General features: G+C 44.6%; 1 protein-coding gene across 1 annotated transcript in view; it reads left to right on the forward strand.

The window, feature by feature from the left end:
* The window catches only part of LOC127919694 (protein NEL-like), a gene marked incomplete at its 3' end in the record, with an annotated part of 96,653 nt that overhangs the window by 15,605 nt on the left and 60,340 nt on the right, over window positions 1-20,708 (forward strand). Inside the window, exons 3-5 of the mRNA XM_052503475.1 lie at window positions 7,654-7,804; window positions 15,906-16,079; window positions 18,402-18,498. Of these exons, the coding sequence (XP_052359435.1) occupies window positions 7,654-7,804; window positions 15,906-16,079; window positions 18,402-18,498 (422 nt within the window). The remainder of the gene's footprint in view (window positions 1-7,653; window positions 7,805-15,905; window positions 16,080-18,401; window positions 18,499-20,708) is intronic.

Below are 20,708 nucleotides of genomic sequence, written 5' to 3' on the forward strand. Positions count from 1 at the left end.
GATGCACATCTGAAGGACCTTCTGTTTATTTTCAATCAACTAATCCACATTTATTCAGCTTGAGTCAGTGTCCCACCTTGTCATGTCTAATTGGTTGAATTGCATTGTCTTCTGTGATTTTGTTTATTGAAATATTGAATGCCTTGAATTCTTTTGGGGGAAGAGCCCCCATTGTGTCTACTTCTACTGTATGTTAGAGAGTGTTAACTGTGACCGTTGTGAGATCGTGGTCCTTATGACATCACCACCCAACCAGTCCATATGGACACTTGTCAATTAAAGACAGACAGCTGGCTGTTGAACAGATACTGTTATAGACAGGGAGCATGAGGATAGGCTTTTCCCTCGTTCTCTCTCTCTGTTCTTTCTGTCTTCCTTTCTGATGATAGATGGAGAGAGAGGGGAGGGGGGTTGGACAGAGAGAGAATAGATGTTGTTCCTCAATAAGAATGGTCACTTGTTAGCCCACTGTGTGCTGCTGTAGAGAACCCCCCCCCCCCCACACACACACACCACTACAATCATCTAAATGTTGAGTTTAAAACAAATGACAATATCATAATCAACTGTAGGGCCATTTCCCCAAGTACTTAAAATGGTAGTACATACTGTACCTATTGTAGTACATACTGTATCTATGGTAGTATATACTATATATATATATATATATATATATATATATATATATATATGGTAGTACATACTGTATTTATGGTAGTATATACTGTATCTATGGTAGTAAATACTGTATCTATGGTAGTAAATACTGTATCTATGGTAGTAAAAACGGTATCTATGGTAGTATATACTGTATCTATGGTAGTAAATACTGTATCTATGGTAGTAAATAGTACTATACTGTACCTATTATAGTATCTATGGTAGTACATACTGTATCTATGGTAGTACATACTGTATCTATGGTAGTATATACTATATATCTATATATATATGGTAGTACATACTGTATCTATGGTAGTTATACTGTATCTATGGTAGTAAATACTGTATCTATGGTAGTAAAAACGGTATCTATGGTAGTATATACTGTATCTATGGTAGTACATACTGTATCTATGGTAGTATATACTGTATCTATGGTATAAATACTGTATCTATGGTAGTACATACTGTACCTATTGTAGTACATACTGTATCTATGGTAGTACATACTGTATCTATGGTAGTATACTGTATCTATGGTATATATATCTATGGTAGTAAATACTGTATCTATGGTAGTAAATACTGTATCTATGGTAGTAAATGCTGTATCTATGGTAGTAAATACTGTATCTATGGTAGTAAATACTGTATCTATGGTAGTATATACTGTATGTATGGTAGTAAATACTGTATCTATGGTAGTAAATACTGTATCTATGGTAGTAAAAACGGTATCTATGGTAGTAAATGCTGTATCTATGGTAGTAAAAACGGTATCTATGGTAGTAAATGCTGTATCTATGGTAGTAAAAACGGTATCTATGGTAGTAAATACTGTATCTATGTTAGTAAATACTGTATCTATGGTAGTAAATACTGTATCTATGGTAGTAAAAACTGTATTTATGGTAGTATATACTGTATCTATGGCAGTAAATGCTGTATCTATGGTAGTAAATACTGTATCTATGGTAGTAAATACTGTATCTATGGTAGTAAATACTGTATCTATGGTAGTATCTATATGGTAGTACTGTATCTAATACTGTATCTATGGTAGTAAAAACTGTATCTATGGTAGTAAATGCTGTATCTATGGTAGTAAATACTGTATCTATGGTAGTAAATACTGTATCTATGGTAGTAAATACTGTATCTATGGTAGTAAATACTGTATCTATGGTAGTAAATACTGTATCTATGGTAGTAAATAATGTATCTATGGTAGTAAAGTAAGTAAATGGTATTTATGGTAGTATATACTGTATCTATGGTAGTAAATACTGTATCTATGGTAGTAAATACTGTATCTATGGTAGTAAATGCTGTATCTATGGTAGTAAATACTGTATCTATGGTAGTAAATACTGTATCTATGGTAGTAAATACTGTATCTATGGTAGTAAATACTGTATCTATGGTAGTAAATACTGTATCTATGGTAGTAAATACTGTATCTATGGTAGTAAATACTGTATCTATGGTAGTAAAAACGGTATCTATGGTAGTAAATACTGTATCTATGGTAGTAAATGCTGTATCTATGGCAGTAAATGCTGTATCTATGGCAGTAAATGCTGTATCTATGGTAGTAAATACTGTATCTATGGTAGTAAATACTGTATCTATGGTAGTAAATACTGTATCTATGGTAGTAAATGCTGTATCTATGGCAGTAAATGCTGTATCTATGGCAGTAAATGCTGTATCTATGGTAGTAAATGCTGTATCTATGGCAGTAAATGCTGTATCTATGGCAGTAAATGCTGTATCTATGGTAGTAAATGCTGTATCTATGGCAGTAAATGCTGTATCTATGGCAGTAAATGCTGTATCTATGGCAGTAAATGCTGTATCTATGGTAGTATATACTGTATGTATGGGACATACAGTGCATTTGGAAAGTATTCAGACCCCTTGACTTTTCCCACATTTTGTTACGTTACAGCCTTATACTAAAATTGATTAAATAAAATATCTATCTATACATGATACCTAATAATAACAAAGCGAAACAGGTTTTTAGACATTTAAAAAAACAGAAATAACTCATTTACATAAGTATTCAGACCCTTTGCTATGAGACTCGAAATTGAGCTCGGGTGGATCCTGTTCCATTGATCATCCTTGAGATGTTTCTACAATTTCATTGGAGTCCAACTGTGGTAAATTCAATTGATTGGACATGATTTGGAAAGACACACACCTGTCTGTATAAGGTCCCACAGTTGACAGCGCAGGTCAGAGCAAATCCCAGCCATGAGATCAAAGGAATTGTCCGTAGAACTCTGAGACAGGATTGTGTCGAGGCACAGATCTGGAGAAGGGTATCAAAACATTTCTGCAGCATTGAAGGTCCCCAAGAACACAGTGGCCTCCATCATTCTTAAATGAAAGAAGTTTGGAACCACCAAGACTCTTCCTAGAGCTGGCCGCTCGGCCAAACAGAGCAGTCTGGGGAGAATGGCCTTGGTCAGGGAGAACCCGATGATCACTCTGACAGAGATCCAGAGTTCCTGTGTGATGATGGGAGAACATTCCAGAAGGACAACAATCTCTGCAGCACTCCACCAATCAGGCCTTTATGGTAGAGTGGCCAGATGGAAGCTACTCCTCAGTAAAAGGTACATGACAGCCTGCTTGGAGGCACCTAAAGACTCTCAGACAATGAGAAGCAAGATTCTCTGGTCTGATGAAACCAAGATTGAACTCTTTGACCTGAATGCTGAGCGTCACATCTTGAGGAAACCTGGCACCATCCCTACGGTGAAGCATGGTGGTGGCAGTTTCATGCTGTGGGGATGTTTTTCAGCGGTATGGACTGGGAGACTAGTCAGGATCGAGATAAAGACGAACCGAGCAAAGTACAGAGTGAAAACCTGCTGTAGAGCACTCAGGACCTCAGACTGGGGTGAAGGTTCACCTTCCAACAGGACAACGATCCTAAGCACACAGCCAAGACAACTCAGGTGTGGTTTCGGGACAAGTCTCTGAATGTCCTTGAGTGGCACAGCCAGAGCCCAGACCTGAACCCGATCGAACATCTCTGGAGAGATGGCGACGCTCCCACCTCCAACCTGACAGAGCTTGAGAGGCTCTGCAGAGAAGAATGAAAGAAACTCCCCAAATACAGGTGTGCAAAGCTTGTAGCGTCATACCCAAAAAGACTCAAGGCTGTAATCACTGCCATAGGTGCTTCAACAAAGTACTGAGTAAAGGGTCTGAATCCTTATGTAAATGTGATATTTCAGTTTTTTATTTTTTATACATTTGCCGACATTTCTAGAAACCTGTTTTTGCTTTGTCGTTATGGAATATTGTGTGTAGATGAGAAGGGGAAAAAAACTATTTAATCAATTTTAGAATAAGGTTGTAAAGTAACAAAATGTGTAAAAAGTGAAGGGGTCTGAATACTTTGCGAATGCACTGCACAGACCACATTGTTTTCTCCCCAGGTATGTTGAGCCTCTGTTCTCACCAGCTGTAGATGCTGTGTTTATGCCGTACAAGACCATGTAGCTGGTGTCAGTGTGAAGCGGTTGAATCGTGTCACGGCTCCCTGCATGCATCACACACACACACGCACGCACGCACGCACGCACGCACGCACGCACGCACGCACACACACACACACACACACACACACACACACACACACACACACACACACACACACACACACACACACACACACACACACACACACACACACACACACACACACACACACACACTCCCTTCATCTCTTATCGATGGTTCCATTAAAGGAGCGTAGATGTCTGAGGAGAGGATAGAGGGAGGTGAGTTGAGGATAGAGGGTTGGAAGGATGGAGAGATAGGTTCGGCCGAGGGAGAACAAAAGACAGCCAGAGATCAGGGTGCTCCCGTGGTTCCAATCCCTTCTCTCACTCTCTGTGTAGAGACACTGGAAGGAAGGTGTGGTATCCGCGGTTAAAGGGAGCAGGGTTCTGTTCCTTTTCAATATGGAACACAACAGAGTACAGGATAGAAGGTCGAACAGATGGTTTATTGACATGAGAGCCCGCTCAAAGGGTAGCAACCATGTGACCTTACTCATCAACGTTAAATGATTGTACATGACACTATTTAACCAATATAACCACAGCTCTAAAACTGGGGACATACAGTACAACATCTCTGTCCCTGTGAGTGATGGTGGTTCTAGTCTCAGAAACATACAGTATAACATCTCTGTCCCTGTGAGTGATGATAGGTTCAGTCTCAGAAACATACAGTTTAACATCTCTGTCCCTGTGAGTGATGATAGGTTCAGTCTCAGAAACATACAGTTTAACATCTCTGTCCCTGTGAGTGATGATAGGTTCAGTCTCAGAAACATACAGTTTAACATCTCTGTCCCTGTGAGTGATGATAGGTTCAGTCTCAGAAACATACAGTTTAACATCTCTGTCCCTGTGAGTGATGATAGGTTCAGTCTCAGAAACATACAGTTTAACATCTCTGTCCCTGTGAGTGATGATAGGTTCAGTCTCAGAAACATACAGTATAACATCTCTGTCCCTGTGAGTGATGATGGGTTCAGTCTCAGAAACATACAGTATAACATCTCTGTCCCTGTGAGTGATGATAGGTTCAGTCTCAGAAACATACAGTTTAACATCTCTGTCCCTGTGAGTGATGATAGGTTCAGTCTCAGAAACATACAGTTTAACATCTCTGTCCCTGTGAGTGTATAACATCTCTGTCCTGTGAGTGATGATAGGTTCAGTCTGGTTCCCTGTGAGTGATGATAGGTTCTAGTCTCAGAAACATACAGTATAACATCTCTGTCCCTGTGAGTGATGATAGGTTCAGTCTCAGAAACATACAGTATAACATCTCTGTCCCTGTGAGTGATGATGGTTTTCAGTCTCAGAAACATACAGTATAACATCTCTGTCCCTGTGAGTGATGATGGGTTCAGTCTCAGAAACATACAGTATAACATCTCTGTCCCTGTGAGTGATGATAGGTTCAGTCTCAGAAACATACAGTTTAACATCTCTGTCCCTGTGAGTGATGATGGGTTCAGTCTCAGAAACATACAGTATAACATCTCTGTCCCTGTGAGTGATGATGGGTTCAGTCTCAGAAACATACAGTATAACATCTCTGTCCCTGTGAGTGATGATAGGTTCAGTCTCAGAAACATACAGTATAACATCTCTGTCCCTGTGAGTGATGATGGGTTCAGTCTCAGAAACATACAGTATAACATCTCTGTCCCTGTGAGTGATTGTGTTTGCTGTCTCAGAAACATACAGTATAACATCTCTGTCCCTGTGAGTGATTGTGTTTGCTGTCTCAGAAACATACAGTATAACATCTCTGTCCCTGTGAGTGATTGTGTTTGCTGTCTCCTCCTCTATCAGAAACTGAGACTGAAGGACAATCTATCCAGTAGCATTTTCTGTACCATCTGTTCTTAACTATCTTGCCTAGTTAAAAAAAAAAGGTTACATAAAAATAAAAAATGTATTTAAATTATGAGGTGTGCCTTGTTAAAAGTTCATTTGTGGCATTTCTTTCCTTAATGCGTTTGAGCCAATCAGTTGTGTTGTGACAAGGTAGGGGGGTATACAGAAGACAACCCTACTAGGTAAAAGACCAAGTCCATATTATGGCAAGAACAGCTCAAATAAGCAAAGAGAAACGACAGTCCATCATTACTTTAAGACATGAAGGTCCGTCAAACCGGAACAGGTCAAGAACTTTGAACATTTCTTCGAGTGCCGTCGCAAAAAAACATCAAGCGCTATGATGAAACTGTCTCTCATGAGGACCGCCACAGGAAAGGAAGACCCAGAGGTACCTCTGCTGCAGAGGATAGGTTCATTTGAGTTACATGCCTCATTGCAGCTCAAATAAATGCCTCACAGAGTTCAAGACACATGTCAACATCAACTGTTCAAAGGAGACTGCGTAAATCAGTCCTTCATGCAAAGAAACCACTACTAAAGTGCACCACTAAGAAGAAGAGACTTGCTTTGGCCGAGAAACACGAGCAATGGACATTAGACCGGTGGAAAATCTGTCCTTTGGTCTGAGGAGTCCAAATTGGAGAGTTTTGGTTCCAACCGCAGTGTTTGCTGTTGACCCTGTCTGTTATTTATTTAGAATTCAAGGCACACTTCACCAGCATGGCTACCACCGTATTCTGCAGCGAATGCCATCCTATCTTGTTTGGTCTTAGTGGGACTATCATTTGTTTTTCAACAGGACAATGAACCAACACACCTCCAGGCTGTGTAAAGACTATCTGACCAAGGAGAGTGATGCAGTGCTGCATCAGATGATCTGGCCTCCACAATCACCCAGCCTCTACCCAATTAAGATGGTTTGGGGATGGGTTGGAGTGTGGAGTGAAGGAAAAGCAGCCAACAAATGCTCAGCATATGTGTGAACTCCTTCAAGACTGTTTAAAAAGTATTCCAGGTGAAGCTGGTTGAGAGAATGGCAAGAGTGTGCAAAGCTGTCATCAAGGCAAAGTGTGGATACTTTGAAGAATCTCAAATATAAAATATATTTTGATTTGTTTAACAAGAATTGAAGCTTTCTGCCAACATCAGATATGTATATGTCCTTGGATTTGTTGTTGTTGTTGTTGTTGTTACTTACAACCCTTGAATGAGTAGGCTTGTCCAAACTTTTGACTGGTACTATATTGTGTTGGATAACCTGTATTACATAATGCAGTGTGTCCTAAATCTCTCCTCCAGTACCCACAGCCGTTACATTTACAGCTCAACTCTAATATTAGCACCTGTTTGAACTACAGCGCTTGATGTTCAATTGTGGCCAACAACACTAAGATTCAGAGATCTTTCTCTCTCTCTGCTTTCTCTCTCTGCCTTTTCTCTCTCTGCTTTCTCTCTCTCTGCCTCTGCTTGCTCTCTCTCTTTCTCTCTTTCTCTCTTTCTTTCTTTCTCTCTCTCTCTCTCTCTCTCTCTCTCTCTCTCTCCTCAGACTCATGGAGGAACGTGAGGGTGAAGGAGGATGTAGCAGAGGTGATGCTCCAGAAGCTGAGAGACAAGACAGAGTTCACTGTGCTGGCCACTCTGAAGCAGGAGAGACTCAACTCTGGAGTCCTGCTCTCCGTACACTATGCAGAACACAGGTAAGACACAGTCCTCTCCATACACTATGCAGAACACAGGTAAGACACAGTCCTCTCCATACACTATGCAGAACACAGGTAAGACACAGTCCTCTTCATACACTATGCAGAGCACAGGTAAGACACAGTCCTCTTCATACACTATGCAGAACACAGGTAAGACACAGTCGTCTTCATACACTATGCAGAGCACAGGTAAGACACAGTCCTATCCATACACCATGCAGAGCACAGGTAAGACACAGTCCTCTCCTACATTATGCAGAACACAGGTAAGACACAGTCCTCTCCTACATTATGCAGAACACAGGTAAGACACACATCTTGACTTTGTGTGCTGTTATGTAATGGAGGTAAGAACGTGTGTCTGACTGGTCTCTGACTGGTTGAAGTCCAGTCAAAGACACTATAGAGGACCCTGGTTGAAGTCCAGTCAGACACTATAGAGGACCCTGGTTGAAGTCCAGTCAGAGACACTATAGAGGACCCTGGTTGAAGTCCAGTCAGAGACTATAGAGGACCCTGGTTGAAGTCCAGTCAGAGACATTATAGAGGACCCTGGTTGAAGTCCAGTCAGACACTATAGAGGACCCTGGTTGAAGTCCAGTCAGACACTATAGAGGGCCCTGGTTGAAGTCCAGTCAGAGACTATAGAGGACCCTGGTTGAAGTCCAGTCAGACACTATAGAGGACCCTGGTTGAAGTCCAGTCAGAGACTATAGAGGACCCTGGTTGAAGTCCAGTCAGACACTATAGAGGACCCTGGTTGAAGTCCAGTCAGAGACTATAGAGGACCCTGGTTGAAGTCCAGTCAGACACTATAGAGGACCCTGGTTGAAGTCCAGTCAGAGACTATAGAGGACCCTGGTTGAAGTCCAGTCAGACACTATAGAGGACCCTGGTTGAAGTCCAGTCAGAGACTATAGAGGACCCTGGTTGAAGTCCAGTCAGACACTATAGAGGACCCTGGTTGAAGTCCAGTCAGAGACTATAGAGGACCCTGGTTGAAGTCCAGTCAGACACTATAGAGGACCCTGGTTGAAGTCCAGTCAGAGACTATAGAGGACCCTGGTTGAAGTCCAGTCAGACACTATAGAGGACCCTGGTTGAAGTCCAGTCAGAGACTATAGAGGACCCTGGTTGAAGTCCAGTCAGACACTATAGAGGACCCTGGTTGAAGTCCAGTCAGACACTATAGAGGACCCTGGTTGAAGTCCAGTCAGAGACTATAGAGGACCCTGGTTGAAGTCCAGTCAGACACTATAGAGGACCCTGGTTGAAGTCCAGTCAGAGACTATAGAGGACCCTGGTTGAAGTCCAGTCAGAGACTATAGAGGACCCTGGTTGAAGTCCAGTCAGATACTATAGAGGACCCTGGTTGAAGTCCAGTCAGAGACTATAGAGGACCCTGGTTGAAGTCCAGTCAGACACTATAGAGGACCCTGGTTGAATTCCGTTACGATTCCATTAATTCCGTTCCAGCCATAACTATGAGCCATTACTATGAGCCAGTCCTCCCCATGTAAGTTGCCACCAACCACCACTGGACTCCATATGTGGATCCTGTAATAAAGAGGCAAGAAGCTGAAAGGTCCGGGCCTCGGGTCACGGCAGTACAATGCTGACCTACACCAACCAGTCATACAGATCAGACTGTGTACCATCTGTCAAGATTTCCCAAGTGTCATTTTATAAAGTTCAGCCTGCCATTGTTTTTATGGTGTGGGATTTGGGCATGGATTTCATGAGGTCATGAGTATTATTAGTAGTATTAACACTTCACTGCCAAGGCTATGTTGTTGTTTTGAAGACAGTCCATATTAGGTTAAACAGTCAGATTATGATTTATCCCCGTTTTCATTGTTCCTACCTCCAAGGACAGCTTTATATCGATTTTTTCATTCTCTTTAATCTTAAATGTGGAAAATAAATCATTTGGGAGAAGCAGAGCAAATCAGCTTGTCCTTTCTTCAGTGGAAGCATTCCATCCCTCTATCCTTCTGATTTTCCTCTGTCCTTCTTGTAAATGGCTTCAATCTATCCCTTCATCCATCCATTCCTCTATCCCTCCGCCCCTACATCTATCTATCTATCTATCTATCTATCTATCTATCTATCTATCTATCTATCTATCTATCTATCTATCTATCTATCTATCTATCTATCTATCAAAAAAATTATTTAGTCAGCCACCAATTGTGCAAGAAACAAAATCCAGAAAATCACATTGTAGGATTTTTAATGAATTTATTTGCAAATCAGGGTGGAAAATAAGTATTTGGTCACCTACAAACAAGCAAGATTTCTGGCTCTCACATACCTGTAACTTCTTCTTTAAGAGGCTCCTCTGTTCTCCACTCTTTACCTGTATTAATGGCACCTGTTGGAACTTGTTATCAGTATAAAAGACACCTGTCCACAACCTCAAACAGTCACACTCCAAACTCAACTATGGCCAAGACCAAAGAGCTGTCAAAGGACACCAGAAACAAAATTGTAGACCTGCACCAGGCTGGGAAGACTGAATCTGCAATAGGTAAGCAGCTTGGTTTGAAGAAATCAACTGTGGAAGCAATTATTAGGAAATGGAAGACATACAAGACTACTGATAATCTCCCTCGATCTGGGGCTCCACGCAAGATCTCACCCCGTGGGGTCAAAATGATCACAAGAACGGTGAGCAAAAATGACCTGCAGGACCTAGTGAATGACCTGCAGAGAGCTGGGACCAAAGTAACAAAGCCTACCATCAGTAACACACTACGCCGCCAGGGACTCAAATCCTGCAGTGCCAGACGTGTCCCCCTGCTTAAGCCAGTACATGTCCAGGCCCGTCTGGCGTTTGCTAGAGAGCATTTGGATGATCCAGAAGAAGATTGGGAGAATGTCATATGGTCAGATGAAACCAAAATATAACTTTTTGGTAAAAACTCAACTCGTCGTGTTTGGAGGACAAAGAATGCCGAGTTGCATCCAAAGAACATCATGCTTTGGGGCTGTTTTTCTGCAAAGGGACCAGGACGACTGATCCGTGTAAAGGAAAGAATGAATGGGGCCATGTATCATGAGATTTTTAGTGAAAACCTCCTTCCATCAGCAAGGGCATTGAAGATGAAACGTGGCTGGGTCTTTCAGCATGACAATGATCCCAAACACACCGCCCGGGCCATGAAGGAGTGGCTTTGTAAGAAGCATTTCAAGGTCCTGGAGTGGCCTAGCCATTCTCCAGATCTCAACCCCATAGAAAATCTTTGGAGGGAGTTGAAAGTCCGTGTTGCCCAGCAACAGCCCCAAAACATCACTGCTCTAGAGGAGATCTGCATGGAGGAATGGGCCAAAATACCAGCAACAGTGTGAAAACCTTGTGAAGACTTACAGAAAACGTTTGACCTTTGTCATTGCCAACAAAGGGTATATAACAAAGTATTGAGAAACTTTTGTTATTGACCAAATACTTATTTTCCACCATAATTTGCAAATAAATTCCTTAAAAATCCTACAATGTGATTTTCTGGATTTTTTTCTCTCATTTTGTCTGGCATAGTTGAAGTGTACCTATGATGAAAATTACAGGCCTCTCTCGTCTTTTTTAAGTGGGAGAACTTGCACAATTGGTGGCTGACTAAATACTTTTTCACCCCACTGTATCGATCTATCCAATTATTTTTTCCTTCCAATCATTTATGTAATGTCTTCAATCTATCCCATCAATCCATCCCTCCATCAATCCATCCCTCCATACTCCCACTCCTTTCTGCAGATGGGTAAACAGACAGACACATATCTCGAATGATTCATTGTCTGTCGTCAGTGTTGGAGAAAGACCTGTGACATTTTCTCCCCACAGACACAGTATTGATGACATGGCCTCTAAGGTCACAGTCAACCTGTCATCTTCCTTTATCTCATGGATCAGTGCTTTTTTAGCTCTAGCAGTCTGAGAGAGAGAGAGAGAGAGTGACCAGAGAGATGAATACTCTGTCTGGGTGCTCTAATCAGAGAGATGAATACTCTGGCTAGGTGTTCTAATCAGAGAGATGAATACTCTGGCTGGGTGTTCTAATCAGAGAGATGAATACTCTGGCTGGGTGTTCTAATCAGAGAGATGAATACTCTGGCTGGGTGTTCTAATCAGAGAGATGAATACTCTGGCTGGGTGTTCTAATCAGAGAGATGAATACTCTGGCTGGGTGTTCTAATCAGAGAGATGAATACTCTGGCTGGGTGTTCTAATCAGAGAGATGAATACTCTGGCTGGGTGTTCTAATCAGAGAGATGAATACTCTGGCTGGGTGTTCTAATCAGAGAGATGAATACTCTGGCTGGGTGTTCTAATCAGAGAGATGAATACTCTGGCTGGGTGTTCTAATCAGAGAGATGAATACTCTGGCTGGGTGTTCTAATCAGAGAGATGAATACTCTGGCTGGGTGTTCTAATCAGAGAGATGAATACTCTGGCTGGGTGTTCTAATCAGAGAGATGAATACTCTGGCTGGGTGTTCTAATCAGAGAGATGAATACTCTGGCTGGGTGTTCTAATCAGAGAGATGAATACTCTGGCTGGGTGTTCTAATCAGAGAGATGAATACTCTGGCTGGGTGTTCTAATCAGAGAGATGAATACTCTGGCTGGGTGTTCTAATCAGAGAGATGAATACTCTGGCTGGGTGTTCTAATCAGAGAGATGAATACTCTGGCTCGGTGTTCTAATCAGAGAGATGAATACTCTGGCTGGGTGTTCTAATCAGAGAGATGAATACTCTGGCTGGGTGTTCTAATCAGAGAGATGAATACTCTGGCTGGGTGTTCTAATCAGAGAGATGAATACTCTGGCTGGGTGTTCTAATCAGAGAGATGAATACTCTGGCTGGGTGTTCTAATCAGAGAGATGAATACTCTGGCTGGGTGTTCTAATCAGAGAGATGAATACTCTGGCTGGGTGTTCTAATCAGAGAGATGAATACTCTGGCTGGGTGTTCTAATCAGAGAGATGAATACTCTGGCTGGGTGTTCTAATCAGAGAGATGAATACTCTGGCTGGGTGTTCTAATCAGAGAGATGAATACTGGGTGTTGGCAGAGAGATGGTGTTCTAATCAGAGAGATGAATACTCTGGCTGGGTGTTCTAATCAGAGAGATGAATACTCTGGCTGGGTGTTCTAATCAGAGAGATGAATACTCTGGCTGGGTGTTCTAATCAGAGAGATGAATACTCTGGCTGGGTGTTCTAATCAGAGATGAATACTCTGGCTGGGTGTTCTAATCAGAGAGAGGAATACTCTGGCTGGGTGTTCTAATCAGAGAGATGAATACTCTGGCTGGGTGTTCTAATCAGAGTGATGAATACTCTGGCTGGGTGTTCTAATCAGAGAGATGAATACTCTGGCTGGGTGTTCTAATCAGAGAGATTAATACTCTGGCTGGGTGTTCTAATCAGAGGCTGGTTGTTCTAATCAGAGAGTTGACTACTCGTCTGTAAACTCGTCTGTAAACTCGTCTGTAAACTCCTCTGTAAACTCCTCTGTAAACTTTTCTGTAATCTCCTCCGTAAACTCCTCTGTAAACTTCTCTGTAATCTCCTTTGTAAACTCCTCCGCAAACTCAACTGTAAACTCCTCTGTAAACTTCTCTGTAAACTCCTCTGTAAACTACTCTGTAAACTTCTCTGTAATCTCCTCCGTAAACTCCTCTGTAAACATCTCTGTAATCTCCTCTGTAAACTCCTCTGTAAACTCCTCTGTAAACTCCTCTGTAAACTTCTCTGTAATTTCCTCTGTAAACTCCTCTGTAAACTCCTCTGTAAACTTCTCTGTAAACTTCTCTGTAATCTCCTCTGTAAACTCTCCTCTGTAAACTTAATTGTAAACTCCTGCGTAAAACTCCTCTGTAAACTCTCCTCTGTAATCTCCTCCTTAAACTCATCTGTAAACTACTCTGTAAACTCCTCTGTAAACTCATCTGTAAACTCCTCTGTAAACTTCTCTGTAATCTCCTCTGTAAACTTCTCTGTAAACTCCTCTGTAAACTACTCTGTAAACTCCTCTGTAAACTCCTCTGTAAACTCCTCTGTAAACTTCTCTGTAATCTCCTCTGTAAACTACCCTGTAAACTCCTCTGTAAACTCCTCTGTAAACTTCTCTGTAAACTCCTCTGTAAACTCCTCTGTAAACTTCTCTGTAAACTCCTCTGTAAACTCCCCTGTAAACTTCTCTGTAAACTCCTCTGTAAACTCCTCTGTAAACTTCTCTGTAAACTTCTCTGTAAACTCCTCTGTAAACTCCTCTGTAAACTTCTCTGTAATCTCCTCCGTAATCTCCTCTGTAAACGTCTCTGTAATCTTCTCTGTAAACTCCTCTGTAAACTCCTCTGTAAATTCTCCTCTGTAATTTTCTCCGTAAACGCCTCTGTAAACTCCTCTGTAAACTCCTCTGCAAACTCCTCTGTAAACTTCTCTGTAATCTCCTCTGTAAACTCCTCTGTAAACTCCACTGTAAACTCCTCTGTAAACGTCTCTGTAATCTCCTCTGTAATCTCCTCCGTAAACTCCTCCGTAAACTACTCTGTAAACTCCTCTGTAAACTCCTCTGTAAACTTCTCTGTAATTTCCTCTGTAAACTCCTCTGTAAACTTCTCTGTAAACTTCTCTGTAATCTCCTCTGTAAACTCTCCTCCGTAAACTCCACTGTAAACTCCTCTGTGAACTCTCCTCTGTAATTGAGGAATTCTTTCTTGGAAGTGTTTTCAACTGTAGTCCCTGTAGTCCCTGTAGTCCCTTTAGTCCCTGTAGTCCCTGTAGTCCCTTTAGTCCCTGTAGTCCCTGTAGTCCCTGTAGTCTATGTAGTCCCTGTAGTCCCTGTAGTCCCTGTAGTCCCTGCAGTCCCTGTAGTCTATGTAGTCCCTGTAGTCCCTGCAGTCCCTGTAGTCCCTGTAGTCCCTGTAGTTCCTGCAGTCCCTGTAGTCCCTGTAGTCCCTGCAGTCCTGTAGTCTATGTAGTCCCTGTAGTCCCTGCAGTCCCTGTAGTCCCTGTAGTCCCTGTAGTCCCTGCAGTCCCTGTAGTCCCTGTAGTCCCTGTAGTCCCTGTAGTCTATGTAGTCCCTGTAGTCCCTGCAGTCCCTGTAGTCCCTGTAGTCCCTGCAGTCCCTGTAGTCCCTGTAGTCCCTGTAGTCCCTGCAGTCCCTGTAGTCCCTGTAGTCCCTGTCGTCCCTGTAGTCTATGTAGTCCCTGTAGTCCCTGTAGTCCATGTAGTCCCTGTAGTCCCTGCAGTCCCTGCAGTCCCTGTAGTCCTGTAGTCCCTGTAGTCCCTGTCAGTCCCTGTAGTCCCTGTAGTCCCTGTAGTCCCTGTAGTCCCTGTAGTCCCTGCAGTCCCTGTAGTCCCTGTAGTCCCTGTAGTCCCTGTAGTCCCTGTAGTCCCTGCAGTCCCTGCAGTCCCTGTAGTCCCTGCAGTCCCTGTAGTCCCTGTAGTCCATGTAGTCCCTGTCAGTCCCTGTAGTCCCTGTAGTCCCTGTAGTCCCTGTAGTCCCTGTAGTCCCTGTAGTCCCTGTAGTCCCTGTAGTCCCTGTAGTCCCTGTAGTCCCTGTAGTCCCTGTAGTCCCTGTAGTCCCTGTAGTCCCTGTAGTCCCTGTAGTCCCTGTCAGTCCCTGTAGTCCCTGTAGTCCCTGTAGTCCCTGCAGTCCCTGTAGTCCCTGTAGTCCCTGCAGTCCCTGTAGTCCCTGTAGTCCCTGTAGTCCCTGCAGTCCCTGTAGTCCCTGTAGTCCCTGTAGTCCCTGTAGTCCCTGTAGTCCCTGTAGTCCCTGTAGTCCCTGTAGTCCCTGTAGTCCCTGTAGTCCCTGTAGTCCCTGCAGTCCCTGTAGTCCCTGTAGTCCCTGTAGTCCCTGCAGTCCCTGCAGGTTTAAGAGCAATGCAACTACTGTTGATTTACTTGATTTATGTGTCTGCAGCTTTTTCCCTGCAGCTTTCCAGTCCCACATTTTAGTGCTCTGAATGATGTCACGTTGTACCACAGAAACAGTAGTTTCAAAAGGCAAAACCTACAGCAATTAATTACCTCTCAGGCATCAGCCATTCTAACAAATACTAATAGATTGAGTGTGTCTGTTATCCAGGTATCTGGAGTTGGAGAGCAGTGGGCAGCGTAATGAGATCCGTCTCCACTACCGTACCAGGGACCAGCGGCAACACACTGAGGGGTTCCCCTACTCCCTGGCAGACGACCGTTGGCACAAGCTGTCTGTGGCCGTCAGTGTCTCCCACGTGGTGCTGCACGTCGACTGTAACAGGTGAGTGTTGGCACTGATAAACTTGGATTAGCTAACACAACGTGCCATTGGAACACAGGAGTGATGATTGCTGATGATCAACCTCTGTACACCTATGTAGATATTCCATTGAAAATCAGCCGTTTCCAGCTACAATAGTCATTCACAACATTAACAATGTCTACACTATATTTCTGATCAATTTGATGTTATTTTAATTGACGGAAAAATGATTTTCTTTCAAAAACAAGGACATTTCTAAGTGATCCCAAGCTTTTGAATGGTAGTGTACTTACCTTGCTTTGGCATGCCAATAAAGCACATGAATTGAATTGAGAGACACAGAGAGAGCAGAAAGGGTTGTCGTGAATGGAGGGAGTGAGAATACCTTTAGGGTACCAGTGCTTTACGCTTGGAACACACCGACAGCGTCACTGCGTTTTGGTACACCAGAAAGACATTCATTTCCAATGAAACGCTGCGTTTGCCTTGCATTGCAGAGGCAGCTGCAGTGTGTTCTGTGTGGTCTGGGTCAAACTGTAGACGACGTGACAGAAACGGTAGCAGAAGGTGAATGTTGAACTTTTGTTGCACACCGATCCAGAGGATGCTGCGTATTATTTGCACCATGACGCTGTCGGGGTGTTGGAAGTGTTAGGGATGCCAATGGTGAGCGGGATTGGTGTAACAACCCAGCACTATAACACCTGAGCCAGCTAATAAACCTATCATCCAAGTCTTGATGATCTGGTGAAGCAGGTGTTATTGTGGAAGGCTGAACGTGAGCAGGGCTGGGAGTGAAGAACTACGGCCCTGGGTAGTACTGCTGTTGTGTCTCCTAAAGCAGGGCTGGGAGTGAAGAACTACGGCCCTGGGTAGTACTGCCGTTGTGTCTCCTAAAGCAGGGCTGGGAGTGAAGAACTACGGCCCTGTGTAGTACTGCTGTTGTGTCTCCTAAAGCAGGGCTGGGAGTGAAGAACTACGGCCCTGGGTAGTACTGCTGTTGTGTCTCCTAAAGCAGGGCTGGGAGTGAAGAACTACGGCCCTGTGTAGTACTGCTGTTGTGTCTCCTAAAGCAGGGCTGGGAGTGAAGAACTACGGCCCTGGGTAGTACTGCTGTTGTGTCTCCTAAAGCAGGGCTGGGAGTGAAGAACTACGGCCCTGGGTAGTACTGCTGTTGTGTCTAAAGCAGGGCCTACGGCCCTGGGTAGTACTGCTGTTGTGTCTCCTATAGCAGGGCTGGGAGTGAAGAACTACGGCCCTGTGTAGTACTGCTGTTGTGTCTCCTAAAGCAGGGCTGGGAGTGAAGAACTACGGCCCTGTGTAGTACTGCCGTTGTGTCTCCTAAAGCAGGGCTGGGAGTGAAGAACTACGGCCCTGGGTAGTACTGCCGTTGTGTCTCCTAAAGCAGGGCTGGGAGTGAAGAACTACGGCCCTGGGTAGTACTGCTGTTGTGTCTCCTAAAGCAGGGCTGGGAGTGAAGAACTACGGCCCTGGGTAGTACTGCCGTTGTGTCTCCTAAAGCAGGGCTGGGAGTGAAGAACTACGGCCCTGTGTAGTACTGCTGTTGTGTCTCCTAAAGCAGGGCTGGAAACATTTTTCCTAATGGAATGTAAAATGCAAACACTGTGTCATCTATTTGAATGAGTAACTGTTCATTATGTTCTGTGTAAAAACAGTATTCTATCCCCCAGTATGTTATGTGTATAAACAGTATTCTATCCTCCAGTATGTTCTGTGTATAAACAGTATTCTATCCTCCAGTATGTTCTGTGTATGAACAGTATTCTATCCTCCAGTATGTTCTGTGTATAAACAGTATTCTATCCTCCAGTATGTTCTGTGTATAAACAGTATTCTATCCTCCAGTATGTTCTGTGTATGAACAGTATTCTATCCTCCAGTATGTTCTGTGTATAAACAGTATTCTATCCTCCAGTATGTTCTGTGTATAAACAGTATTCTGTCCTCCAGTATGTTCTGTGTATAAACAGTATTCTGTCCTCCAGTATGTTCTGTGTATAAACAGTATTCTATCCTCCAGTATGTTCTGTGTATAAACAGTATTCTATCCTCCAGTATGTTCTGTGTATAAACAGTATTCTATCCTCCAGTATGTTCTGTGTATAAACAGTATTCTATCCTCCAGTATGTTCTGTGTATAAACAGTATTCTGTCCTCCAGTATGTTCTGTGTATAAACAGTATTCTATCCTCCATTATGTTCTGTGTATAAACAGTATTCTATCCTCCAGTAAGTTCTGTGTATAAACAGTATTATATCCTCCAGTATGTTCTGTGTATAAACAGTATAGTATCTCCTTGTATTCCTCTTGTCCTCTAGGATCTATGAGAGGGTGATAGAGAATCCGTCTATGGACATTCCCTCTGACACCACCATCTGGCTCGGACAGAGGAACCAGGCCCATGGATACTTCAAGGTATGTTGTAGGGATTTATATTTTCCTGAAAATCTACTAAGTTTCAATACCGAGAATAATGTATCCAGAGTGTCCTGGGAAATACTGCAAACATTGGAAGTGCCCATTGAAAGAGTTTAAAATCAAGATACGGTCACTATGCCAGGGTTCTCCCCAAATAAGATTGTTGCTGCGCCACCTTGCCGGCTTGGCTGCGTCACTATGCCAGGGTTCTCCCCAAATAAGATTGTCGCTGCGCCACCTTGCCGGCTTGGCTGCGTCACTATGCCAGGGTTCTCCCCAAATAAGATTGTCGCTGCGCCACCTTGCCGGCTTGGCTGCGTCACTATGCCAGGGTTCTCCCCAAATAAGATTGTCGCTGCGCCACCTTGCCGGCTTGGCTGCGTCACTATGCCAGGGTTCTCCCAAATAAGATTGTCGCTGCGCCACCTTGCCGGCTTGGCTGCGTCACTATGCCAGGGTTCTCCCAAATAAGATTGTCGCTGCGCCACCTTGCCGGCTTGGCTGCGTCACTATGCCAGGGTTCTCCCCAAATAAGATTGTCGCTGCGCCACCTTGCCGGCTTGGCTGCGTCACTATGCCAGGGTTCTCCCCAAATAAGATTGACGCTGCGCCACCTTGCCGGCTTGGCTGCGTCACTATGCCAGGGTTCTCCCCAAATAAGATTGTCGCTGCGCCACCTTGCCGGCTTGGCTGCGTCACTATGCCAGGGTTCTCCCCAAATAAGATTGACGCTGCGCCACCTTGCCGGCTTGGCTGCGTCACTATGCCAGGGTTCTCCCCAAATAAGATTGTCGCTGCGCCACCTTGCCGGCTTGGCTGCGTCACTATGCCAGGGTTCTCCCCAAATAAGATTGTCGCTGCGCCACCTTGCCGGCTTGGCTGCGTCACTATGCCAGGGTTCTCCCCAAATAAGATTGTCGCTGCGCCACCTTGCCGGCTTGGCTGCGTCACTATGCCAGGGTTCTCCCCAAATAAGATTGTCGCTGCGCCACCTTGCCGGCTTGGCTGCGTCACTATGCCAGGGTTCTCCCCAAATAAGATTGTCGCTGCGCCACCTTGCCGGCTTGGCTGCGTCACTATGCCAGGGTTCTCCCCAAATAAGATTGTCGCTGCGCCACCTTGCCGGCTTGGCTGCGTCACTATGCCAGGGTTCTCCCCAAATAAGATTGTCGCTGCGCCACCTTGCCGGCTTGGCTGCGTCACTATGCCAGGGTTCTCCCAAATAAGATTGTCGCTGCGCCACCTTGCCGGCTTGGCTGCGTCACTATGCCAGGGTTCTCCCCAAATAAGATTGACGCTGCGCCACCTTGCCGGCTTGGCTGCGTCACTATGCCAGGGTTCTCCCCATATAAGATTGTCGCTGCGCCACCTTGCCGGCTTGGCTGCGTCACTATGCCAGGGTTCTCCCCAAATAAGATTGTCGCTGCGCCACCTTGCCGGCTTGGCTGCGTCACTATGCCAGGGTTCTCCCCAAAGAAGATTGTCGCTGCGCCACCTTGCCGGCTTGGCTGCGTCACTATGCCAGGGTTCTCCCCAAATAAGATTGTCGCTGCGCCACCTTGCCGGCTTGGCTGCGTCACTATGCCAGGGTTCTCCCCAAATAAGATTGTCGCTGCGCCACCTTGCCGGCTTGGCTGCGTCACTATGCCAGGGTTCTCCCCAAATAAGATTGTCGCTGCGCCACCTTGCCGGCTTGGCTGCGTCACTATGCCAGGGTTCTCCCCAAATAAGATTGTCGCTGCGCCACCTTGCCGGCTTGGCTGCGTCACTATGCCAGGGTTCTCCCCAAATAAGATTGTCGCTGCGCCACCTTGCCGGCTTGGCTGCGTCACTATGCCAGGGTTCTCCCCAAATAAGATTGATGCTGCGCCACCTTGCCGGCTTGGCTGCGTCACTATGCCAGGGTTTTCCCCATATAAGATTGTCGCTGCGCCACCTTGCCGGCTTGGCTGCGTCACTATGCCAGGGTTCTCCCCAAATAAGATTGTCGCTGCGCCACCTTGCCGGCTTGGCTGCGTCACTATGCCAGGGTTCTCCCCAAAGAAGATTGTCGCTGCGCCACCTTGCCGGCTTGGCTGCGTCACTATGCCAGGGTTCTCCCCAAATAAGATTGTCGCTGCGCCACCTTGCCGGCTTGGCTGCGTCACTATGCCAGGGTTCTCCCCAAATAAGATTGTCGCTGCGCCACCTTGCCGGCTTGGCTGCGT

Source organism: Oncorhynchus keta, unplaced genomic scaffold (genome assembly GCF_023373465.1).
Source record: "Oncorhynchus keta strain PuntledgeMale-10-30-2019 unplaced genomic scaffold, Oket_V2 Un_contig_17384_pilon_pilon, whole genome shotgun sequence".
Lineage (NCBI taxonomy): Eukaryota > Metazoa > Chordata > Actinopteri > Salmoniformes > Salmonidae > Oncorhynchus > Oncorhynchus keta.